Source organism: Podarcis vaucheri (genome assembly GCF_965113315.1).
Source record: "Podarcis vaucheri genome assembly, chromosome: 8".
NCBI classification, from domain to species: Eukaryota; Metazoa; Chordata; class Lepidosauria; order Squamata; family Lacertidae; genus Podarcis; species Podarcis vaucheri.
In genome coordinates this window covers 47,911,519-47,938,533 of record NC_138766.1, presented here as the reverse complement: position 1 = coordinate 47,938,533, position 27,015 = coordinate 47,911,519, and the positions used below count along the sequence as shown (strand labels likewise).

Here is a 27,015-nt window from a genome sequence, read left to right as displayed (position 1 = left end):
AATTCATCAGCACATCTCACTAACTTTTAAAAAATAACCAGAGAAAATCATTGGTTTCCAGAAAACAATATATTGAATATCGAAACTGAAGCCTGGCAGCTAATTTCCCCAAGTAATTCCATCTAGAAGCAGCTGTTTTTAATACACAACTAGAGCAGTGGCAATCATTGTCAGTGGAATGAGTGCAGTGCTGGAGTTACGGCTGAGCCTTGGGGGTGAAGTCTGAAGCTGAACAATCCTGCCCTCCTCAAAATGATCACCCAGATCAGTGACAGGTGGGACTGCAGCGACAAGCAGGTAAATGGCAGGTACTCACTAAAGTGAGATATGCACCAAGAGACACCACTGGGGTGTGTGCACCCACCCACCCTTGTGTTTTGATTCTTGTTGCAATGTTTAGAATATATGATATGAATACATCATATAATTTGTGAAGATGCCTTGTATGAATGAACAAGATTTCAAAAAATGTGACTGTTCCAAGGTACCTTCTGCTTTAATGCAGTTCTGATGTCACTGAATACAAAGCTGTACTTGAACCAAACTTTCCTCCATAGTTTCATCAGTTAAAGTCTGGGAAATAGAACTGCCTTGTAAACAGCGCACAAAAGTTACTAGACTGCTTGCCTACACACCTAATGCTATATTAGGTTGCAGTCCTCTAAACAAGTAGCAGGGAATAAGTCTCATCGAAGCCAATGGGACTTACTTCTAAGTAGACAGACATAGAATTGTGCCATTAGTCATTTAGGACTTAAAGCTTTAAAGCAAATAATGAACCAACTCATCTCCAGGTATGTCTGAAGGTAAAGGTAAAGGGACCCCTGACCATTAGGTCCAGTCGTGGCCGACTCTGGGGTTGCGGCGCTCATCTCGCTTTATTGGGAGGGAGGCATACAGCTTCCGGGTCATGTGGCCAGCATGACTAAGCCGCTTCTGGTGAACCAGAGCAGCACACGGAAACACCATTTATCTTCCCGCTGGAGTGGTACCTATTTATCTACTTGCACTTTGACGTGTTTTCAAACTGCTAGGTGGGCAGGAGCAGGGACCGAGCAAGAGGAGCTCACCCTGTCACGGGGATTCGAACTGCCGACCTTCTGATCGGCAAGTCCTAGGCTCTGTGGTTTAACCCACAGCGCTACCCACGTCCCACGATATGTCTAGTTAGAAGCAATTCTTATTTGTCGCAGATGACCAAGCCACTGGCTATTTACAAGCTTGATTTCATGTATATTCAAGGAGATGGCATCATTTACTCTAATAGACAATGCTAGCATTTTTAAGATATGCTTTCCAATGGGTGACTTCACTGCCCTTAATGGTTAAAATAACAAAAGAAAAAGGAACACGTTCAAGTAAATCAAGGTACCTGATTTACTTTTAGTAGCACTTGAGGAATGCTTGCCTGATGGAAGCCCTATTTTAAGCATTTGAATTTTATTAATTTTGTATGCATGAAGCCACAGTATGAATGTTCAGGATTAGCATGTTACACTTTTTCTATATGGGAAGAGCTTATACTTTGCCTTAAAAGTTTTCCTCTACAGTCTACAAAATAATGGAATAATGTTTCTGCTATCACTATTAATAGAACTAGGTAAGACTGATTAGTCAAGCTTAACCTACTTGCTTTGATACCATCTTTCAACTCTGCTGCCTTCTAAAAACAGGCATAAAGCTCAGTATTGAAAAATGTTGTTTAAAACTCTTTTTGACAGGCACGGGGAAGAAAACGTCTAGTTACACCAAAACCCTGAAGGTTTCAATGCATGGGGTTGATAACATCTGGTATGCCTTCCTTAAAAAATCATATGTAATTTCCGAGAAATTGATTAAACTCTCAATGGTCATACTGTAGAACTAGAAGCAAAACAGAACTGATTTGTACATTTGTTTGTTGACAGATAATGACATAAATAAATAGAGGCAGATAAAGGAGGCACAGGAAGTGAGCATATACGAAATGACCAGCTGGAATGCTATGAAGCAAATATCTTTCAATAGTCTTTGACCTGTAGAAATCTGCATGGAATTCTAAGTTCTGAATGTCATTTTAGGCATTAAACAGAGATGGAAATGTTGGTGTTTATAAGATATTTGAACCATTGTACAAGTAAATATGGGCCGCGGGTGGCGCTGTGGGCTAAAGCCTCAGCGCCTAGGGCTTGCCGATCGAAAGGTCGGCGGTTCGAATCCCCGCGGCGGGGTGCGCTCCCGCTGCTCGGTCCCAGCGCCTGCCCACCTAGCAGTTCGAAAGCACCCCCGGGTGCAAGTAGATAAATAGGTACCGCTTACCAGCGGGAAGGTAAACGGCGTTCCGTGTGCGGCTCTGGCTCGCCAGATGCAGCTTTGTCACGCTGGCCACGTGACCCGGAAGTGTCTCCGGACAGCGCTGGCCCCCGGCCAATAGATGTGAGATGGGCGCACAAACCCCAGAGTCTGTCAAGACTGGCCCGTTCGGGCAGGGGTACCTTTACCTTTACCTTTACAAGTAAATATATCTATTTACTATGTTTTGGTCTTTTTGTTTGCCATTGCCTCCTTCTTGATAGATGCTTTAGACTGATATTCTTAATTCTGCATCTTCCACTACCTCATCTTTCTTAGTTTTTGGACAAATAAATAAGGCAGTAGCAATTTATGAGACAATGAAAACCACGTTGTCATTTTCTTATTGAAGACGGGATTTTATAATGCAGAACAGCATCCACAATTGGGTTTAATAAGGTGAAAGCTTCATGAAACAGTTTTTATCTATAATAAAAACATTTGACATCTTTCATTGATAACAATCCTGCCCTCCTCAAAATGATCGCCCAGATCAGTGACAGACGAGACTGTAGCAACAAGCAGGTAAATGGCAGGTACTCAGTAAAGTGAGATATGCACCAAGAGACACAACTGGGGTGTGAGCACACACACCCTTGTGTTTTGTTTCTTGTTGCAATGTTTAGGATATATGATATGAATACATCATATAATTTGTGAAGATACCTTGTATGAATGAACAAGATTTCAAAAAATGTGACTGTTCCAAGGTACCTTCTGCTTTGATGTCACTGAATACAAAGCTGTACTTGAACTATAATAAAAACATTTGACATCTTTCATTCTCTCTCTTTTTAGTTACAGAATATCAGTTTGAGAATAAACTATAGTATGCACACTCATGGACATCTTAAAGTTTATAATTGAAAGGGTATAATGTTTCATCGTTTTGTTTCTTTGTGGAGGCAAATGCATCAGTTGGAATCATATACATTAAACAGTTGAAGAGAAGGAATCTAAATTGTCAACATTTAAAATCTAGATCATATGCAGTTCATCAGTGTGGATATGCCACAGCACAAGTTGCTTTAGATTACTGCTGTATCCTTAAATGTGTGAAATGTTAACAGGCAAAGAGAGCAGTGGTGGATTATATAAAGGATATGAAACACATCCTTTATATTGCATCAAAATCTCATAAACCACACTGAAATCAATGGGGTTTGCATGCTCCAGGGTACTGTAATTGAAATATCAGATATGCAGTGGTCAGTTTCTAACAGCAAACATGTGGAGGCATGTCTCTTTCTTATAACAAGATATTCCAGAAATGAGCCCAGGTATTTAAAAAATGGTTCTGGGGTTGAGCCCTCAAAGTTCTGCAGTCACCTAGTAATTTTTGAAATTGCACTGAGGGATTCTTCTCTTTTTTTAACTTTTCACTGACCCAGCACATATCACATTAAACCTTAGTTTCAGTCATACAGTGGTTTAATGTGAGCAAGCAGCATGCTGGAGGACATACTCCTGAAAAGTTCCTCTTGCTGCCGCCACACTGTTCTGGATGAAACAAGCCAGTCTAGCTTGTTGGCGTCATCTGAAGGAACCTGGGTACATGGTTTCTTTCTTTCCAAACAAATCAGTATAGTAGTAATCAAAAATTGTTCTGGGCTTACCATTTGTGGTTTGCTTGGGGAAAACAAATCATAAGCCCAGGTTCACACAATGACACTGAGTGCTGTGGGAGCTTTGAGGAGCGTGCCCATTAACTTTGCTTGTTTGCGTTAAAAAAAATAGTTTTATGTGTGACATATGAGCTTGGCAACTCTGTCGCTCATGGATTTGATCTGGATGTAATAGCTGTTGCTCATCTGTTGTTTTGTTATTGGGCTGCTTGTTTATTATCCAAGTTAATACATGGCAGCTAATGTTACATATAAATGTTGTTGTTTAGATGGTAGTCTGCTGATAATTGGGAATTTCCTTCAGCTTTTTAATAAGATAACCTACTGAGTAGATTACTTTCTTCCAGTTGAATGGGGAGGGCAGAGAAATAGCAGATAAAGGCAATTGGCAGGTTATGAAAATATAAAAAGAGAATGAGGAGAGAGAGAGCAAGTGTTAAGTTGTACAACTTCTTGGTCTCCAGGCTATTTTTCCTTTAGATGGTCAGATTTGCCTGCTGATGAATGTAGTTGGTGAGGTCCAGTTTGATTCAGAGGGTTTTCTAGGAGTTCCATTTTCTTATAATGATGTCAAATTATAACTATTACTCTCCTCCTACTACTCCTCTACCATCTTTACTGGCACAGGATTTAAGTCACCTATCATGAGAAATCCATCATGGGATTATGTAGAACAAGACACAGGAATCTTCTTCAAAGCAAAATAATCCTAATTCCTTGTGCCTCAAATGTTTATTTTCTTTGAAGAAGTGATAGTCATCATTAAATTCAACTCTTGCCTGGGCTTTGCTTGCTTGTTTATAAAAGTTCTACTCTAATTAGGTTTCAGCTAATGATTGCATTCTTAACTATTTGTGATTTACTAACTCCAGACCCTGACTTGGTTAAAGTAAACTGTTGTTAGGTAAATTCAAGGTGATATGTTGCCATGAGAACTAACATGGCGCAAGAAGGCAGAGGTGATAAAGGGTAGAGAAGATCTATATTCTTTCTTCCATTTAGCCAGGGGAAGGGAGCAAGGAATCTCTGTGTGAAAAGAACAGCTATGCAGTTTTGGAAGGAGAAACAGAGTCAACTTTGAGGTTTCCCTATTATTTATGACATTTATATGCCACCCTTCCTCTGAAAGGAACCCAGATCAGCAAACAAATTAATTACATCCAAATCCAGGGCCAGACGAACTGCATCCAAGCGTATTAAAAGAACTGGCAGATGTGATCTCAGAACCACTGGCAGTCATCTTTGAGAATTCCTGGAGAACAGGCGAAGTCCCGGCAGACTGGAGGAGGGCAAATGTTGTCCCTATTTTCAAAAAGGGGAAAAGAGAGGACCCAAATAATTACTGCCCAGTCAGTCTGACATCAATACCAGAGAAGATTCTGGAGCAGATCATTAAGCAAACAGTCTGTGAGCACCTAGAAAGGAATGCAGTGATCACCAATAGTCAGCATGGATTTCTGAAAAATAAGTCATGTCAGACTAACCTGATCTTGTTTTTTGACAGAATTACAAGCCTGGTAGATGAAGGGAATGCAGTGGATGTAGCCTACCTTGATTTCAGCAAGGCATTTGACAAGGTGCCCCATGATATTCTTGTAAAGAAGCTGGTAAAATGCGGTCTTGACTATGCTACCACTCAGTGGATTTGTAACTGGCTGACTGACCGAACCCAAAGGGTGCTCATCAATGGTTCCTCTTCATCCTGGAGAAGAGTGACTAGTGGGGTGCCACAGGGTTCTGTCTTGGGCCTGGTCTTATTCAACATCTTTATCAACGACTTGGATGATGGACTCAAGGCCATCCTGATCAAATTTGCAGATGACACCAAACTGGGAGGGGTGGCTAACACCCCAGAGGACAGGATCACACTTCAAAACAACCTTGACAGATTAGAGAACTGGGCCAAAACAAACAAGATGAACTTTAACAGGGAGAAATGTAAAGTATTGCACTTGGGCAAAAAAAATGAGAGGCACAAATACAAGATGGGTGACACCTGGCTTGAAAGCAGTACATGTGAAAAGGATCTAGGAGTCTTGGTTGACCACAAACTTGACATGAGCCAGCAGTGTGACGCGGCAGCTAAAAAAGCCAATGCAATTCTGGGCTGCATCAATAGGAGTATAGCATCTAGATCAAGGGAAGTAATAGTGCCACTGTATTCTGCTCTGGTCAGACCACACCTGGAGTACTGTGTCCAGTTCTGGGCACCACAGTTCAAGAAGGACACTGACAAACTGGAACTTGTCCAGAGGAGGGCAACCAAAATGGTCAAAGGTCTGGAAACGATGCCTTATGAGGAACGGCTAAGGGAGCTGGGCATGTTTAGCCTGGAGAAGAGGAGGTTAAGGGGTGATATGATAGCCATGTTCAAATATATCAAAGGATGTCATATAGAGGAGGGAGAAAGGTTGTTTTCTGCTGCTCCAGAGAAGCGGACACGGAGCAATGGATCCAAACTACAAGAAAGAAGATTCCACCTAAACATTCGGAAGAACTTCCTGACAGTAAGAGCTGTTCGACAGTGGAATTTGCTGCCAAGGAGTGTGGTGGAGTCTCCTACTTTGGAGGTCTTTAAGCAGAGGCTTGACAACCATATGTCAGGAGTGCTCTGATGGTGTTTCCTGCTTGGCAGGGGGTTGGACTCGATGGCCCTTGTGGTCTATTCCAACTCTATGATTCTATGATTCTATTCTATGATTCTAAAACCATCCAAAAGCAATTCCAATACAGATGCAGACTGGGAAATATCTCTACTTAAAAGCCTTGTTGGAAGAGGAAGGTTTTCTTTTCTTTTTTTATTTAATTTTTATTAGTTTCAAATTCATTATGCAACACCAAACATTAAAGCAACAAAAAAGACAAACAAAACACAAGAAAACAACAAAAAAGAACAACAACATTACATAACATAAAACACCAACAAGTTAAACTTACAATAACTAAATAACTAAATCACACAACAATAGTTGACTTCCCTTCAACTCGGTTTTGGAATATGTTACAAAAGGTTTCCTATCTGCAGTTTCGTTTTCTTAAAACTCTTTGTGTCGCAAGCGTTATATCAAGCCTACTGTGATTTTTAGATTTTTTACATCTGTTTCAATATATGTCATAAATTTATTCCATTCATTATTAAACTTGAGACAGAATTGTTAGAACCCAATACTAAGAATTTGTCAAGAATGTATAACTTGCTGTTGAAATGGAATACACAAGACGAAACAGTTAAATCAGTTATGATTAAGTGGGCACAGGACATTGGTCATAATATTATGTCTGCTGACTGGGAAAGGTTGTGGAACACTGGTATTAAATTTACGGCATGTAGTGCTTTAAAGGAAAATGTGATGAAAATGGTCTATAGGTGGTACATGACTCCAGTCAAGCTAGCAAAAATTTACCATTTGCCTGATAACAAATGTTGGAAATGTAAGGAAACTGAAGGTACTTTTTATCATCTTTGGTGGACATGCCCGAAGATTAAGGTTTTCTGGGAGATGATATATAATGAAATGAAAAAGGTATTTAAATATACCTTTCTTAAGAAACCAGAGGCCTTTCTCTTGGGCATTGTCGGCCAACTGGTGCCAAAAAAGGATAGAACTTTTTTCATGTATGCAACAACAGCAGCAAGAATACTGATCGCAAAGTATTGGAAGACACAAGATTTACCCACCTTGGAAGAATGGCAGATGAAAGTGATTGACTATATGACATTGGCGGAAATGACGAGCAGAATTCGTGACCAGGGAAAGGAGACTGCGGAAGAAGACTGGAAGAAATTTAAGACTTATCTTAAGAACTATTATAAACTTGATGAAGTTTAGAATGTCGAGATTTTACAGAGAGAAAGGGTTGCAGTAATATAAGATTAGATTAAGAAAGGACTATGATGAATTAGGATCGGAAAAAACACTTATAAGTTGCTATAAAATTTGGACATGAGGATGCAGAAAGGGGAGGTATGGGAAAGTCCGAGGAAAGAAGTTTATGAAAGGACATTTTGAAATTATATTTGTTTGTTTGTCTGTTTTTCTTTTATGTTTGTTTGTTATAAAAACTCTTGTAAAACCAATAAAATTTTTTTTTTTTCATTATTAAACTTTGTACCTTTTTGGTTTCTTATTTTCTGTGTCATTTTTGCCAATTCTATATAGTCAAATAATTTTGATTGCCACTCATTTATAGTTGGGATTTTTGATGTCTTCCAGTTTTGTGCAAGAAGAGGAAGGTTTTCAGTAGGCACTGAGAAGACAACAGAGAACCATTCCCTACTTTGTTCAGAAACATTTCTTCATTTGTAGCTTCCCGCCATTGTCATCTTGTGGTTTAACAGTTTTAAAAATTCTAAACCAATTTTAATTGCAAACAGCTATCTCAAGTCTGTGAACTAATTGAATTTGTTGTCCAGTCACAAGAGTCAGCTCCTGGTTTTAGATCCCAGCAAAGCAGATCCATCTACTAGGCTTGCCTGCTGTCTAGGGCAACTTTGTGCAGGGCCCACATTCTGGCAATGAAATGCATGGACTTGCACATGTTGTTGTTGTTTAGTCGTTTAGTCATGTCTGACTCCTTGTGACCCCATGGACCAGAGCACGCCAGGCACTCCTGTCTTCCACTGCCTCCCGCAGTTTGGTCAAATTCATGCTGGTAGCTTCGAGAACACTATCCAACCATCTCGTCCTCTGTCGTCCCCTTCTCCTTGTGCCCCCATCTTTCCCAACATCAGGGTCTTTTCCAGGGAGTCTTCTCTTCTCATGAGGTGGCCAAAGTATTGGAGCCTCAGCTTCAGGATCTGTCCTTCCAGTGAGCACTCAGGGCTGATTTCCTTAAGAATGGATAGGTTTGATCTTCTTGCAGTCCATGGTGGGACTCTCAAGAGTCTCCTCCAGCACCATAATTCAAAAGCATCAATTCTTCAGCAATCAGCCTTCTTTATGGTCCAGCTCTCACTTCCATACATCACTACTGTGAACTTACACATAATAGCTGTTCAGTCGCCTCTCAGCTCTGGATTATACATGTTTGTCAAGCTCCACAATAAAAAGGAAAGCCCAATGCATATGGTAGCAAATGTGGTGGCAGAATAGATAGCTGAGGGTCAGTGGCATGCAAGGCAAGCTGTGAAGGATGGTAGGTGAAGAGTAGGCTGTCAGTCCCTAAGGACCAGCAGTCTCAGGAAGCAAAGAGTTGTTGCAGGAATGTGTGAGAAGCAGGTGTCTGTGAAGGAGAAACAGCAGATGGACAGGCGCTCCAGGATCAATAGGAAGATCTTGCCCCCTAAGGGTGGCTAAGCTTTTGGGGGGGCCTAACACCTTGCGGAAAAGTCCCTGGGGGTTGTGTGCTGAAGTACATGGGGCCACACACACAGGCATAAACACGAATACCAACAGACAGGCGCTGTTTCTCCATTCTCAAGTATCTTACCAAGACCACAACACAGAATGCATCAGTGAAACTGTGTTAAAAGTTACACAATAATGTTAATGCAACCAACACAGATATGGACTGCGATACAGCTGTTCTGGTGTGCATCAAAACACTCTGCATGTACTGTGAGGAAAGGTTTTCAGTAGGCACTGAAACACATCCCTCTCTGCTCCTCTGCAGATCTGCGATTCACAGTGATCAGAGGAGGCAATTTCCCCAAATCACCACTGATTTGGGCCCTGATCTGAAATGAGCTCTGTTGGAAAGTGCTCAGTGCTCTGAGAAGTACTAAAGGCTTCTGCCCTGACCAGGAAGGGCACCCGGGAGGTCTCTCTTGAAAAATTCTTAGCTCTGCAGATGTGTTCATACAAAGACTACTGAGTGCTCAGGTGGCACTCAGCAACATGGAAGCAGCCATGGAACGGATACAATCATGCTCTGGTGGTCACGGCAGCAAAGACTCCCATTCTGCACTGTAACTCCAAGAAAGAAGAATGATGTGATTTTTACACCACAGCCCTGAAGATCTCCATTCCATTGCAGAGCCCCAATGCAGTTTGCAAACTTTAGAAAAATGTTTGGGAGGTTTGTGGATCTACGGAAAATCACTTGCCAGGGACAGGGGATGAATCAGACCCTCAGGCTGGGTGGTCACCACTCCTGAGCTAGAGCACCAAACTTCTTGAATCCAGCTCTGTCTAAATGTGTTTCCAGCTTGGACCAACACTTCCCAGAGTTGAATGCCATGGCCTTAATAAGAGCTGGAGAAGGCATGATCCACCACACCCAGGAAACCAGCTCATAAGAATACAAGAGCACAACTCTGTCCCTGAACAGTGGCGGCAACAGTGACTTACTTCATGGGAACTTTGTGCGGATATATGAGAGGCATCTTATAAATCAGTTCATACGTTAAAAGGGTCTATGGAAATGATATAATAACTCCTCTTTAAGTTGATATGTAAAACGATATATATTGGATCATGCTTCATTGCTTTTGAGGGCAGCGTGACTCAAAGCAAAGTGGCAAATTACAATGGGAAAATGAATCCTAGCCAGTGAAAGTGAGATTTAGAGTCATGCCATCCCCTTTCCCCCTAATATCCTTCTAATTGTCCTTTATAAGAAACATATGGGGGCAGGCAAGACATCCCTCAAACGCAATCTGTTTTGAATCTTAACATGACATTGGGCAAGCCTAGTAATGGGGATATTATGACAGGATTAATAGTTGGTTAGCTCCCTCTAAACATTGCCCTGAGCTATGCGTCATTGCCAGCAACCTCAGAATTCAAAAGCTTTAAGCTTGGAGGTTGGCACTACCATGCTTGTTTCTATACAGCGGCCATTTTCTAAACGCTGAACGCAGAAGATTATTGATAATGCGGAGTCAAGGCATGACTGGTAAGCAAAAAATGGTGGCTGCTGGTAGCAACAGAGGGGGAAGGTTGCAGTACAAGGCCAACTCAGCATATTTTTTAAAAAAGGTTATCAGTACCACCTGTACACTTCAGTTAAGGGATAGTTTAGGGGCGCTGGGAGTCCTACGCCATGTGGAAAGCCACAGGTTCCTTCTCTGCTCTTTCAGGTATATGACTCCACTCACTATGGCTGCTACTACTTACAGCAGTGGCATGCATTAGCCTTCTACTGAATATTTCTTTCCCGGAACATATGTGAGCTCATCTTTCTAACTTTCTCTCTGTTGATTCTCCACAATAGTAGTCCTTACCTATCCTCCCGGCAATTCTCCTTCCATCTATGTATGCTTCAATGATGAGTTCCATTTTTCCCCACCACAACCAGTGTTTATATGTAAGAACTTCAAAACATTATGAAATTACCATACATGCCAGCAATAAATGGGCAGCAAAGCAGTCAAATCCCTAGCTGTAAAAACACACATTAATAAGATAATTTTAAAGAAAAGACACTCTTTTCCAGTGTGGTGTAGTGGTTAAGAGCGGTAGTCTCGTAATCTGGGGAACCGGGTTCGTGTCTCCGCTCCTCCACATGCAGCTGCTGGGTGACCTTGGGCCAGTCACACTTCTCTGAAGTCTCTCAGCCCCACTCACCTCACAGAGTGTTTGTTGTGGGGGAGGAAGGGAAAGGAGAATGTTAGCCGCTTTGAGACTCCTGAAGGGGAGTGAAAGGCGGGATATCAAATCCAAACTCTTCTTCTTCTTCAAGTCATCATTCTAAATTGCAGCAACTTTTACTTCATACAGTTAAAACTGGAATTAACTTTATACTGCTTATAATTATTAAAACTTACAAAGGGTTGGATCCAGATTTGCTCTTCTATGTTGAGAAGGGCTCCTTCCATCAGCCAAATCAGATCCAGGTGAGGCTCCTCTGAACAGGAGGAGGCAATTTTTGCTGATTTCTCCTGCTCCTGCTGGCCAACTCCATTGCTGCGCTAGAGGATCCCCAACTTTATGGAACAGATTTAGGAGCGGGGCAGAGGGAATCAGCAAAAATCATATCTTCCCTCCCCATTTAGTAGAATTCTGTTCCAGGCAGAAATCAGTAAATGTAGATTGGGGGAGGGGGGTAAGAATAAATAAAAAACTATCAGTTTCAGGCAGAACTGTAACTGCTTCCTGAAGCCACTTCTGTTCAGCTGCAGCTATGAGTAGAGTGTGGTCATACAAAATATTTTGAAGAAGTGATACTTTTAAGCATCAGTCATAGGGGAATTCCCCCCTCCCCTTTTAGACTTTTGGAAACATGACAATATTACAAACTTAGCCCAAGACAAGGGATCTGGGGTGGTATCTGACTGAGCAGACTTATTGCTGCAGTGAGAGGGGGCACCTTCTGTCGCAGCCTTATGAGAAATGATATGTGGCACAGGTACTATTTGAAATAGATAAAGTTCTTGGAATTTATAGCACTCACAGGGTGAAAGCCAATGTACTGCTAAATGAATGTTCTCTCGGTGTAAAGATTTCTGCTTGTACAATTAATATTCTCCCTTCCTTCTCCTCTGTACCCCCAATCAAATTTGTCCCAACCCTCTTAAGGAGATTTGGAGAGCGTACAAGGCACACACAGGGGCAGGAGATGGAGGGAAAATCCAGTTGCACAAGCAGGAATCCTTGCAGCAATAATACTGCCCAGAATTTGTTTGGCTGCATGTGTCTGGAGGTAGGGTATTGGAGGTAGTTGTTTGTTTGTTTGTTTGTTTGCTTGCTTCCTGCAGTAGCCTTTTGTATGGTCTGTAGAGCACATCTGCTTTTGGGAACCTACTTCTGCATGTAGAACATTATCACTGGATCAGAGGATGACACACACACAAAAGAATTTTCTTCATGTTAATTTAATTTACTTTTGGGCAACTCTGGGCAAAACAAACAATAACAATAGAAATGGTATAAGACATTAGTAGGAATTTTATTATTATAGGGTGCATGCCAAACCAAATTTCTTGAGACAGTTTTGTAAGTTTTAAGAATATTGAATGAGATTTTTTAAAAAACAATTGCAACACATATTCTCACTTTAGGGACTTAAGGTTCTTGAATGTTTCCAATACCCTTTAAAAAGCTTTCAAACATCTTTGTCTCCTCAAAGGGTATTTACTATTTGTTAATTCCCACAAGGCATATTCACACACTTCATGAGTAAGTGGCTCGCCCCTCTCCCCCCCCCCACGCACACCACACACACTTTTTACTATGTTAACATCCACAACGAAAGCCAAAGGAATTTGCAGACCTTTGTGAATTCCATGTCCTATTACTTGGGGCTGGAATGCTGTGTCACAACCTGGGTGGCTTAGAGTAAAATAATGCATTTCTTTCCCCCTTAATAGTTGGAATCCACACATTTTCTAACAGATCATTTATTCTCAGTAATTCACATTTTATCATAGCAAATATTTTATAACAGATGCTTTCCTTATTCTGTGCTTGCTCACTGTCATAACACTGCTAGTTTATGATGCAAGATTATTCCTGCTTCCTGGATGTAGCTGGGTTGCTTCCACACTACTCATTTCCCCTGGAATGGCAGCCAAACTTCATGTAATGCTAAGGGCACAATATCTCTTTCAGAAACAGTGTGTGAGTGTGATCTGGATCGGGACTCTAAAATAGGCGAGTAGGAGGACTCCAGCCTTTGCCCCCTACTGCCGCTGATTTGTATGAGGCCCTCACTTTTCTGAAGTTTGCATGAGGAAAAGTTCCCATTTGCTTCTGTGGGAGCTCTTTTTTTTTGCAATGTAAATTACATAGGTCTAAGATTTAAAGATGCAGGTGGCGCTGTGGTCTAAACCATTGAGCCTCTCGGGCTTGCGGATCAGGAGGTTGGCGGGTCGAATCCCCGCAACGGGGTGAGCTCCTGTTGCTCGGTCCCAGCTCCTGCCAACCTAGCATGCCAAAGTGCAAGTAGATAAATAGGTACCACTCCGGCAGGAAGATAAATGGCGTTTCCGTGTGCTGCTCTGGTTTCGGTGTTCCGTTGTGCCAGAAGCAGCTTAGTCATGCTGGCCACATGACCCAGAGAAAAATGTCTGCGGAGCGGACAAACGCCGGCTCCCTCAGCCTTTAAAGCGAGATGAGCACCGCAACCCCAGAGTCGTTCGCGACTGGACTTAACTGTCAGGGGTCCTTTAACTATTAAAGATTTAAAGCTCCCCAACACCCACTCCAAAACACTGACCAGAGTCTCCCCTGCCCCCCCACACCATTTCTTGGGGGGAAACCAGGTTAAGGGCAAAAAACTTGATCAACATTGCATGTAGTTTGGCCCTCTTTCACTCAGTTATTATGAGGAATTCAGATGTCATCATTTACAGACAGCTGCATCCCCGTGTTTTCTATATTGTACTCCAATCAAGACCTGGTTTGAGTCATTAATCTGGCTTGCTCAGTGGGTAGACAGGTCCTTGAGACTGTTATTGAGGCCCACCCACCTGCATTGCTGGCTTGCCTCATTTTGGTGTTGCTTGAAGCTGGCCCTTATAATCACTCATAAGTTGCATCCACCTCGTACATTTAAAGAACATGGCTTCCTCCAAAGAATCCTGGGAACTGTAGTTTGTTAAGGATGCTGGGGATTGTAGCTCTGTGAGGGGTACTGTTTGGGGGAAGTTATGTACTTAAAATGTATGAGGTGAATGTAGCCTAAGCAAGTGTGTTTTTGATTTATTTTAAATTAAAAATAAATATTTTTAATAAAGATAAAATAAGCAAGTAAGCTCCCATGGAAATGAACAGGCTGATAAAACATATTTGGGATAATTTTGTAATAAAGGTGTAAATTCAAAGACTTGGTCAAAGGGGAAAAGGCAGACATTCCCCTGGGTATGCCCACAAGGCCTTGAGTTTATCTAAAGTAAATTGTTAGACCCCCTGGCAAAAATCTTGTACTGTCGGGCTGTCCGAAAACAGAACAACAAATAAAGCACACCATTAAATTGTTCCAGAGTTATAAGAAACAGGCCAGGTTAAAAATAGATGAATTATACATTTCAAAAGGCCTAAAAAGAAGGGCTGTTGCAATATTTTGGCTTTTATCTCTGGCTTTAAGAGGCAGGAAGCCACTGACAATTACATCTAGCTTGCTCTCCCCAAGAAAACAGTAAATCCACTTTCCCACAGTTGTGTCTTATGCTCCCTCTAGTGTTTATTTTTGGATGTAAGCACAGGCAGGCCGGAGAGGAAAATCCTGGAGTCTAATCACAACATGTCCCATTAATAGGATTAAGTACCTTGTCATTAGATAAGTAGTACATGGCAAAATCTGTGACACTCATGGAAATTAGAACAGCATCCTGCCTTGGTCTTCCCTGAAGCTTGAAAGAGGTTTGCAAGAAGACGCATCAGAATTTGTGGTAAATATCACATCTTGTTGGTTCTATTACTAAACAGCATCTTCCCCCCCCCATAAAATGTGCTGGCCACCTGCTATTGCTGGGCCTACAAATATAAAATCCATGACCTACATTTGTAGGTCTGAATTGTAACTGATTTTATTACTATTCGTTTGATATCACTACACCTTCTAAAAAAATAAATAAATAAAAACCTAGGTACAATTACTTGAAAAGAAAAGGAGAAGAAACTAATACAAAACTTTATTTTTTTTCCTTAGTAAAACAAGAATTGTGTGGTATATATTAATAATATATTGCAAAAAGTTAAATATTTTACAAAATATTTACAAAATACCCTGACTTGGGCAGGCATGATCCAGCCAAAGTCAAGCAGTTTAAATTCACCCTTGATATCAGTGGGAAAATTAAGCATGTGCATAAATTTCCTGACCTGGAATGAATGGGACTGAAAGGTGTTTTATTAGACTCCAGAGCATATAGTGGAGAAGGTGGGAGAAAAAATATATGTATTTTAGTCATTAACTTCAATAGGAAGTTGATTACACTGGATACATTTTCATTGATACTGATACCCCACACATATTACGTGTTCTGCATTATTTTAAATAACACCGAAAACAGCTTTAGACCGTGGAAAAGCTAGTTATTTTCAGGAGAGTTAATGAATCCCATTTTAACATGTATATTATTTGCAAAATCATCTCTGCTTAGCAAAATGGGAACCCTTTTGGTTTTAATTTTTACACTTCCTGAAGCAGCGAAAGAATGGAAAAGGTTTTCATTAAAAGTTAATATATATTATTGGGAGGGGGGGAGAAGAGGAGACACTTTGATACAAAATGTCAGGTTTAGCATCATTTGAAACATTGCCACAATGTTGTTGCACTGTGTGTTTCCACTGTTATAAGATATTGTTACATACTAAAGCATTTTACTACTGGCAGCAGCAGTCTTAAAACTGGGCCATTCTTTGAAGTTGTTTTTTTTACAAAATGCTGGGGGGGGGGAATATATATTATCATCACAGTAAGAAAATACTAAATGCACAATATTTCTAAATTACCGTATTTTTCGCTCTATAAGATGCACCAGACTACAAGACGCACCTAGGTTTTGGAGGAGGAAAACAAGAAAAAAAATATTCTGAATCCCAGAAGCCAGAACAGCAAGAGGGATCGCTGTGCAGTGAAAGCAGCAATCCCTCTTGCTGTTCTGGCTTCTGGGATAGCTGCGCAGCCTGCATTCACTCCCTAAGACGCACACACATTTCCCCTTACTTTTTAGGAGGGAAAAAGTGAGTCTTATAGAGCAAAAAACCCGGTAATCTTCCTAGCTGTCTGAGATGTATCTGAAAACCAACTCATTAACCTATTGTATTGTACTCATTCCTAATGCAGAAAACATGAAGCCTGCACTGTTCTTAATAACGTACTTATTATGTCTGAGGGGACATCAGTGTGCACCTACTGTGGAGGGAGACATAAATTTTGTGGAAAACCTGAAAGGTATGTACATGTTAAACCTCTGTGCTGGCCACTATATTTCTGAATAGACAAGTGAATAAAGAAGCCTCATTTGAACGTGGGAACTTCCTACCTCTTTGCTAGGGAGACATTCTCAAGATCACTGTAAACAGATTAGCTATTGCTTAACCCCATTTTACTGTCCTGCTGTAATAAATGTGAGCTTTCTAGTCCATGCTGGTAATTGCAAATATAACACCACGACGTGTTAACCATTCTACACTAATTGACATGGACCACCAAGATATAGTCTTCTGTATATGGATTCTAAGATGATTAGTATCACTTCTAGATCAAATAAATAGGGCAATAATACTATTCTGTGCATATCGACTCAGAGGTAAACTCCGCTGAGTTCAATAGGACTTGGCTTTCCTGTCAGTGTGAATTGCCTAGAGCCTAAATTAATGGGAAATCAGCAAAACTCTTGGTTGGTCGTAAGCCCTCTGTATGGAATTAGTTACCTCAGTTATCAATCTGATGGTTTCTGGGGCTATTTTTATTGCAAAGCCTGATTTGAAAAGGACCAAGTCATTTTAAAAAATCAACAAGAGAATCTGCAGTGATATTAACATAGTCTGTTCAGTAACTAACAGTACAGTAATTCTATACAGTAACAAGATGGCCTAGCTGAATTGCTCATGAAATCCGTTGGCTTTTTGCCATTGGGAATAATGCCAAGATGCCTACATTATTTTGACAAAATGTGTTGACACTTGTATGAAATATAGTTTATATGATGAGCATTCTGTAACTTTATTTGAAAATTAAGGTTCAGTAAGTTGAAACATATGATTGCTGAAAAGCATAAACTGCATATGATTAACAGAAGATTCTAGTCCAGATTATCTGTTTGTATATACATTGAGGACAGAAGCAGAAAGACCCAGTATTATTATTATTTTTCTAAGTAGCATGTGTTAATTGTAATTCAGCACCTAGGCCAAAATTTAAGGGATTGTTCATTAAAATTATTACTAATAATAATATGGTGTTTCCCCTCAGTTTTATCTGAAGTTGGAGAGAAATATGTAGATGAAGAGGTAAAGAATGCACTGATTGGCATTAAACAGATGAAAATTATGATGGAAAGAAATGAAGTCAAGCACACTGATCTGATGAAAACTTTAAAGAAGAGCAGTGAAGAAAAAGAGGTGAATTTAGTCATCACAGTTTTAGACCTGGAGTGACTCAAATGTATGACATAACTGTTTTCAATGCTGGGGCAAAGGGTATGACCCTTTTTTGAATGCTGTTTTGTTACTTAAATGGAGATGTGATAAAATGGCAATCTTTCTAAATCAGATAATTGAAGCTTGGAGAATAAGCACTCCGAGTCACAAAACATGGGCCTTTAAAGGAATGCAGCACTCTAGTTTTCAGAACATTACCTTGGACAACCTCCACATAGAATAAGTTGCTCAAAGAAATAAACATTTGAGCTATATGATAACTACATATTTTGCTGCACGTGAGAGAAATGTTTTTCATGTGCCCAAACCATTGTAAGTCAGTGCTTGTTTATTAGGGTGGTTAGGAATGTTGAATAAATGCAGCACTTTGTTATTAAAAACAATATTGTTCAAAATTCCTTGTGCATTAATCCCTTTAAAAGGAAGCATGCATGTTTTCTAGGAAATCCTTTCCAAACGATAATAAATTGCCAGGAGTCCCTAGTATCTATTTTGGAATAAAAACAACAGATGAGTGCCATATGGTATGAAGCTGAGGTTTGCTTACCTGAAACTGTTCGTACAGCTGTGGTTAAGAAGTAATCACACTCTAGAATTGGAACACAACCATGCTAAGGTGCTCCCCTAGCAGGACCATGGAAATGGAGGGAAGGAGATTTCAGAGTCTTCAGGAAGACTAACAACAAGAACAACAAATGCCTTGGACTCAGGGACTTAATGTGCCTTACCATGTTCATCTTCTGAGACACAAACAAGTCTCTACTGTCAGCTATACCCTTCTGCTATCAAATCCAGGAGGGGCTGGACAGCTGTTCCTATAGTATCACTGCTCAAAGGAGCAGCTGAGGTTGTGATTTGCCCCTGGTGTCAGCTCTATCGAGAAGAGCTGTCAACCAGTGGTAGAACACATGCTTTTCATGTTCCATGTCCATTCCCCAGGATCTGCAAGTAGAGCTGGGAAAGATTCCTGCCTGGAGACCTGTTGCCAATCAGGGTTGCAGATAACTCTGAGTTAAATGAACCAGTGAGCTGACTCATATGGCAGTTTCACGTGCTCATGGTGGTGGTGGCAGTGGGGTTAATGTAGGGAGGATAAAAGGAGGGGAAATAGCCTTGCTTTTGCAGCGCCTCCCCACAGGTCACTGTGTTGCAAGATCCCACCTGATTTACCCTATTTTTCTGTGTATAAGACTAGGTTTCCCCCCTCAAAAATAATGTAAAAAATTAGGGCGCGTCTTATACACGGATAGCGTCTTCCCCCATTTTCTTAAATCTGAGTCCCCCAAAACAGGGGGCATCTTATACATGGGGGGTGTCTTATAGACGGAAAAATACGGTATATGCTTGTTAGGAAGGCACAAAGGAAGCTGCCTTATCCACAGTCAAACCAATGGTTCATCTTTCTCCGTATTGTGGACGCTGACTGGCAAAGGCTCTCCAGGGTTTCAGGAAGGAGGCTCTTCCACCCTTGAACCTGAGACCTTCTCATGCAAGGCAGTTGTTCTACCACTGAGCTATGGCCCTTCCCCATGATCTAGTTGTTGACTGAAGCCGGAAAAAAATATGACTGGCACTATCCTTGAACACGGAAATGCAGAAATCTTAACTTGAGGATTATTAAGCACAAACATTTATTGTGCCCTAAAGAGGATTAGTGTTTCAGCATGGGACACAGCAATTCCGTAGAAATAATGTATAACTAAGGCCAGTTTTCAAAACGCTGACGTGTATTCTGAATTAAGTAACTTTGTGATCCATAAGTTATAACCAATTCCTTAATTAGGAAGCTCTAAGACTTATGAATGAAGTCAAAGAAAGACTGGAAGACGAAGAGCAAATATGCCAGGGGTCTCTGAAGAATTTATGGGACGAGTGCCAATCTTGTCTAGAAAGTAACTGCATGAGATTTTATACCACCTGCCGCCATGGCTTCTCCACATTTACAAGTAAGGTAAGAGGCATGTGAGGGGAAGCAGCATAACTGCATATAGTATGTATTCTGCTAAAAGCTAGGGCTGTGTGCATGCCATCATCTTGAGAACTCACAGAGAAAAAAGGAGTAGAGTTGAAATCGCAGCTTTCTCCAGCTTAATTTTTGTTTTATTCAGCATCTTCGAAAGTCAGAGGTGGAGCTTTAGTGCATCATATAACCCTTTGCTCTTTGTTTTGATCAGCAAAAGCAGATTAAAATATAATCAAGATGCACGCAAACTTTGCCTGGGTTCATAAATTATAGGAGCCACACAGCTTTTCTTGGTGTAGAATCTGAGTTAACTTGTTGCAAAGTATTGACCGGAGGGTTTGACAGTGCTGAAACAGCTCCTTCATCCCGTAATCCTAAACAAAAGGAGAGGTTGGGCACAGTGGGACTTGCTTCCAAATAAACATAGGATAGCACTGTATATTCCACGGACTGCCACCTACCCTAAGTTGGATCAGAATTTTCAATAATGATACTCATTGTCCAAGTAAGACGCTTGATTTTCTGGTCCTTGGTTAATTTGAAAGATAATACTTGCTTTTGTGCATTTCATTTTAAGGTTAAATGAATACAGCTGCCATGACATATTAGAGTATGGCGTCTCAGCATAATTCAGTTAATATGGAAAATTTGCATTTCAAAAAGTTTGGGGTGTTTCCATGCATGTGCTTTCGAAACATTCCTTTGCACCAATTACCAAAGGATGAGAATTCGACAATTTGCTGACAGGAACTATTTTCTATCCACACGCAGGTTGAAGATTTTTTCAAAAAATTGACTCCATTATCACTTCCTGTTTATGAGCTTCAAGAGCAAGATCTCCAGTTTAAGAAAAAACCTGGAGAAGAGGATGCCCAGCTGGCACAAATGGAACACTTGTTCAACCAGCTGTTATCTGACATGGGCACAATCTTTGAAAAAAGCTTTGTTTTTTTCAAACGGATGCAAAAAGAATTTGATCAGTCTTTCCAAATGTATTTCATGTCTGATCCAGACTTGACGGAGCCCTACTTTTTGCCAGCTTTTTCTGAGGTAACTGTAAGAAACCCCATTCCCCCTAAAGACTGGGAGGCACCAGGCTTCCTCCAACTAGTTTTTGACTTCAGCAAAACTGTCCTGGAAGGCGTTGGTGAAGTGATTACTGAGGTATTTGAAGAATACCGAGAGACTGCAAGAGACATGGCAGAACAACTTAAAGGCAAGTTGTAAAACTCGCATTTTAATATCAGTAGCATTGAACCTTTACTGTAGTTTTTTGCATTTTTAGGAGCATATCGATTCAGGCTGGTGTAAATCACTGCAATGTTATTGTAATATATTTTATAATGTTGTTGTTGTTGTTGTTATTTATTGCATTTACATCCCACCTTTTTCACCAAGGGTCTCAAGGTGGTGTACATCATTCTCTCCCTCATTATTTAATCCCAACAGCTGCTGTATGAGGTAGATTAGGCTTCAAGTTAGTGACAGGCCCAAGATCATACAGTGATATTCATGGCCAAGTGGGGTTTGGATCCTGGTCTCCCAGGTCTTAGTCCAACACTCTAACCCATAGGAAGGCAAACTAAGGCCTGGGGGCCAGATCTGGCCCAAACACCTTCTTAATCCGGCCCGCGGACGGTCCGGGAATCAGTTTGTTTTTACATGAGTAGAATATGTGCTTTTATTTAAATGTATCTCTGGGTTATTTGTGGGGCATAGGTATTCATTCATACTCCCCCCCCTCAAAATATAGTCCAGCCCCCCACAAGGTTAGAGGAGTGAGAGTAGCTCAGTCGGTAGAGCACAAGACTCTTAATTTCAGGGTTGTGGGTTTGAGCCCCACGTTGGGCAAAATATACCTGCGTTGCAGGGAGTTGGACTAGATGACCCTGGTGGTCCCTTCCAACTCTACAGTTCTATGATTCTAGGTCTGAGGGACAGTGGACCAGCCCACAACTGAAAAAGGTTGCTGACCCCTGCTCTAACCACTACACCACACTGGCTATCCAAAAAGCAGCAATTGTATTCACTGGATTGATTTCTATTCCGGTCAGGGGATGATCAAACTTGATTTCCCATCCACCTCATTTTAGGTTACTGACAGTTCCCTATGCAAACATCATCAGACTGCCATTCTCAGCCTCATAAATATGTCTGCTGCTTTTAAGCTGGTTGTTTCATGTCTACTTTGATGTTTAAACCACTCAAGATCATATTTTACTTACTTAGATCTATGTTATTGTTAATGTAGTGTACCATGTGTATTGTTAACATGGTATGCATGTTTACTCTAGATTCTGATGGAAGTGGAATGTTCTCTAAGAACATGGCAGACCATGAGAGAACTCCGTGCAATAAGCTGCGTCAGAATTCATCGGGATGCCCTCAATTTCATGAGAGATGCCAAAAATGTCAGGATCATTTTATGCGAGGTAAATAACGGCCCTGTTCATCACCAACGATACTTCTGTCAATTTCTGTTTTGCAAAATAGTCATAACTATTTAGATTTAATTGCTGATGAAATGGTTTTGAGACACCACAAAAACTGAGTCAAATGATTCAGTAAAACTTTCCTAAGGACAAAATATATTGTAGTAGGTGTTTTTACTTGCTATAGTAAAACCAGGGTTAATATCAACTACATACATGTCCAAAACTACATACTGATAAGCCCACAACAGAATCCAGCTGCATAGACACTGTTCTGCCACTTAAGACTTTTTATAACAATTCTGAGAATAGGTACTTCTATAGATTGATAAGCAATTACACTTTTTAAAAATATATGAATTTTTAAGAATGTTTCTTAAATTTCTTAAGGAAGTTTTCAACATTTTGTTTGATTCCTATAGTTTGCCCCGATGTTCCTGAACTACATACAAAGTATGATGATGCCTCTAAGCTGGTGAACATCTCTGGTGAGCAATACCAGCAGATTCTCCAGATGGTCAAACGTCACACAGAAGACACAGCCTACCTGTTGAATAAAATGAAAGAAAGATTTGGCTGGGTGTCCGAACTTTCCAACATGACTATTGGACCAGAAAACATTTTCAATATAGTAAAGGTAAATGCCACCCATTAAAATGCCACTGCACAATGATCTCTCTGTTCTGTTTCACTGATATTTATTGCTTCAGTACTGCCTAGGGAAAATGTGTGTGTGTTATTTTTGTTCTTTAAAATACTAAGCTCTTGCGGAGGTAGATTTTAAGTATACTTGATAATCCCTTGATGATCTGAAACTCCAGAGCTTAGACACTAGCCTACTCTAAATCCTTTTAGTGTGATGATGGTTAACTGACCTGTATCACCATCTGACAGCAATGAAATGGCACAAACTGGTTTGAATTTCTGTAAATTACTTTTCAAGAAGAGAGTTTTGCTAGCTTCTGACAGGCATCTTCTTTAGATCAATATAACAAAAACATAGCTCAGGGCAAAGGGAATGTTATAATCCTTCAGGCACATAGGGTACAAATCATACAGTGCCTCCAGTAATTTTCCAAAAGGTGTTTCTAAAAAAAAAAATCCAAGCTCTCGCTTGCACTGAAAATTATAATGGAAATATAAATTATGCTATATTGCATACAATTTACATAGTACCCCAGGGTGACTTAAGAAGGAAAAACAAAACAAACAGTTGTTGAGAAGTTTGTTTTGTAATCCATGGATGAGGAATTGGCATCACCAAGACCAGGGGTCTAGGAGGTATTGCTTCTGGTTGTGCCCATCTGGGAGCTCAGTACAGAACCAACATATGCTGGAGGGTTCAGGAGGTGCAACTGCTGTAGTCTCTGGAAATTCATATTTCTCTCTCCAGGACTCCTGGCTGCTTCAGTACCAATTTGGAGAATCTGTACCTTAATTGGGCTCTTGGAACAGACAAATTTCAGCTGCTAAAAATTGTTTAATGCTGCATTCTACTGTTTATATTGATGCATTTTAATTATGGTAATAAGGGTATTTATATACTGCTTAATAATAACATATAATGCATTGTATAGTATACTTTATTTTACTCTTTTATTTTTGCAAGCCCCCCCCCCCGAGAACATATGTTGATGGGTGCCTCCATGAATATGGCAAATGAAATAGAGAAAAGAAATAACTGAAATGTGGACAATATATTATCAAATATCACTGAAACTATGCCCTAAATTGCTATCTTTTTTCTGGGCCTCTGCATCCCTAATAGCTACCATCAAACTGTTAAAATTGTATTTCCCATCATCAAAATAATAATGATGATAATAAACAAAACCAAATCAAACAATACAATTTTAGATTGTATTTGATTAATAAACTAATTTAAGAGCGGCACTTTATTATTCCTCCCCTTAAAACTGAGAAGTTTAAAAAATAATGGTGTGCCTTGAGGTGCCATATTCTCATATATGTCACTTGGTTCTCCTTCAGGTGTCATCAAGTGTCAAAGGAGGTGAAGCTGCCAGTCCAAATGAAACTGTCGTAGATGTGAATATTTTGACTTCACCTACTTTTACTGTCAAGGTTCCCCAAGATATGGACACCGAGAGTTCAGAATTCATTGAATATGTAGCAGGGAAGGCTTTACAGCTTTACAAAAAGAATTTCTAGGCAAGGCAAGTTGATTGTCTTTACACTAAAAACAACAACGGTTAAATTGTAATTTGTAAATTTTGTTTTATAGACAGGCTTTCGTTACTGAGAATGGGTGGTTGAAAGAAATCATTTACCACAGGTGCACTTGTTGTGGCAAAAGTTTCCTTAACACTTGACAGGATGAGATGACTTAGCAAGTCCAGCATTAGGGAACACACCGGTGGTTTGGTCATCTGAATGGCTTCTACGCTAGAGTTTATTGAAATACAGCCCCTCTTTATATTCCACCCACTGTTTTTTTAGTTACCGGTGGATATACACACACACAATGGATTCTCTATTTGTGTGGTTGTGTGTGTGTGTGTGTGTGAGAGAGAGAGAGAGGGGGAGGGAGGGAGAGGGAGAGGGAAGACAAAATGAGTTTAGCAGCATGGGACTAGTGGATCTTGTCTGTGTGAGTAGACTCCATTACAGGATGGTATGGCATAATAAATAAAAATAAATAGGTCATTCTCAAGCCTGAACCTCAGGAAGATGGTGACAAAACCAAAGGTTGTTAGATTTTCTAAGTCCAAAGGCCTGATGTTTTCCTAACTAATGTAAAAGTCCTGCACTGCTGCTGAGGAGTGAAGAGATTCATTGGTGCAGTGGCATACATTATATCCTTACAACTTTGGGAAGTTTTCAATGTTTGATGTTTTATTGTGTTTTTAATATTCTATTGGGAGCCTAATATTCTATTGGGAGCCAGATAGGTGGGGTATAAATAAATTATTATTGTTGCTGTTGTTGTTTGTTATTAAAAACATTTAATGATTTTTTTTAGGTTTGTTATGAAACTTTATTCATAGTTAATTAATACTATTTGTTTTTCTTTTTTATCTCCCTAGAGAGGAAGAAGTGAACAGTGATTCCTACTTTGAATCCAGCATATTCTCCTTTAGCAAAGTACACCAAAAGTCATCATACAGAAAAAACCTGCAGATGATAAAATGTTTAATAAATGTGTTGAATATCAGTATGAATGTAACTCTTACGATTTCTCTCTGCATTCAGTTGTTGAGACCAAATCTAAAGAGATATAGCTGGTGAATACTGAAAATGTTTCTCCTTAGTATTTGGATTATGTTTCCAAGAGAGGGGGTAAGAAATACATGCATAGATTTCAGTTGTATTCTTTCCAGTAATGTAGACGTTGGAAGAGGTATTTTCAAAGTATACTAAAGTCCTTAATATGTAGTTCCACTTATTAATGATTTAGATCAGTTTTGCATGCGTGCTCTGGTTAAGGAACCTGCTCTATTTGCTCCTCACACCATACCATAGTGGCACGTATCCAAAGCATGGTATCAAGTCTTTACATTGTAATGGCAATGAAAGAATAGGCTGTGTCCTTCTCTACTTGACAGGGTTCACTGTGTAGAGGGTGAAATCACAGAGAGCAAACCTGAAGTGCGCATACAAAGCCATCTTCAATAGTGTATGAATTTTCATGTTTTTCATTCATTTTAAAAATATACTTATTCTTTATATTACTTCCCAAATAAACAAAAAATGCACCAACCTCTTATTTGTAGTTTGAATAATTTTATAACTAGAATCAATTCACTCATTGTGGGACCAAGTTATATTTTATGAGAACAATCAAAACGCCACAAATTAACTGTGCAGCTTTTGACTTCTCCGGAACTCTTTATTAGGCTGGTCTAATAAACGTATTGTTCTAAGAGGGATTTTGGAAATTTTCTTATAGACCAGCAATGATCCTTTTTCTATATTTTGTTTTTATGGCCAAATCCAGGCAATTTCCTATTAAATGATGAGGAAGTGACTTTATGGGAAATTAATATTGTATTCTTTGTGGTATTCAAATAGTTGGACATTGCTAGAACAAGATTTTGAGTTTTACTCAGCAATGCATCTTACCTGACCGCTTATACATTATAAGAATGCAGGTGCAGTCAATTTTGCACTTGCGTTTTAAGAAACCAGCTATGCTCCATACTGTTATCCAATGTAATCTAAAGGTATATTCCCTGATATCAGGATATTCCCGATTTCAAAAACCGATTAAGTATCCCCATCGTTCATATAAGCTTGAATTTATAAAGCGTGGAAGAGAAAAACCAGTTATATCCACACTACACATTTAAACCGTACTTATACCACTTTAACAGTCATGGCTTCCATCAAATAATCCCTAAAATTGCAGTTTACTAAAATTGTTAAATTATTAAGAGACCCCTCACAGCGCTCCAAAGGAGAGGACCCCAAAATCCAGCCTAATGAGGACTGAGCATGCTCGTTGTAGGGTAACCCCCGCCCCCTCCCAAAAGGGTACTGCAACTTTAATAGTTGTCCCCTCTCAGAAGACCGACCCTCTGCGCGGGCGGCGAGAGGGTAACGCATCTTCCTTCAACGAGAGCCGCGGAGGATATAGGAAACGTGACAGCCAATAGCAAAGCGGGATCTGCAGCGGTGCCCGCCTCCACATCTCTCTTATTGGCTCGGAGGGGAAA

General features: G+C 40.2%; 1 protein-coding gene across 2 annotated transcripts; it reads left to right on the top strand.

The window, feature by feature from the left end:
• Positions 1-217: 217 nt before the first annotated feature.
• Positions 218-26,042, top strand: CLUL1 (clusterin like 1). Of its 2 annotated transcripts, XM_082235171.1 has the most exons (10): positions 218-275; positions 1,722-1,791; positions 16,629-16,736; positions 17,760-17,908; positions 19,731-19,898; positions 20,682-21,126; positions 22,205-22,342; positions 22,765-22,979; positions 24,332-24,516; positions 25,387-26,042. In XM_082235171.1, the coding sequence occupies exons 2-9, from the start codon at positions 1,773-1,775 to the stop codon at positions 24,509-24,511; spliced, it is 1,422 nt and encodes a 473-aa protein (XP_082091297.1). In that variant the 5' UTR covers positions 218-275; positions 1,722-1,772; the 3' UTR covers positions 24,512-24,516; positions 25,387-26,042. The 2 variants fall into 2 exon arrangements, with proteins under 2 accessions (XP_082091297.1, XP_082091298.1); XM_082235172.1 differs by lacking the exons at positions 218-275; positions 1,722-1,791 and adding an exon at positions 15,097-15,228.
• The last annotated feature ends 973 nt before the right edge of the window (positions 26,043-27,015 follow it).

Coding starts and splice junctions, on each gene's coding strand:
- CLUL1 (XM_082235171.1), top strand. Junction 16,737..17,759: donor TTTTGTGGAAAACCTGAAAG/GTATGTACATGT, acceptor GTTTCCCCTCAG/TTTTATCTGAAGTTGGAGAG. Junction 19,899..20,681: donor TCTCCACATTTACAAGTAAG/GTAAGAGGCATG, acceptor ATCCACACGCAG/GTTGAAGATTTTTTCAAAAA.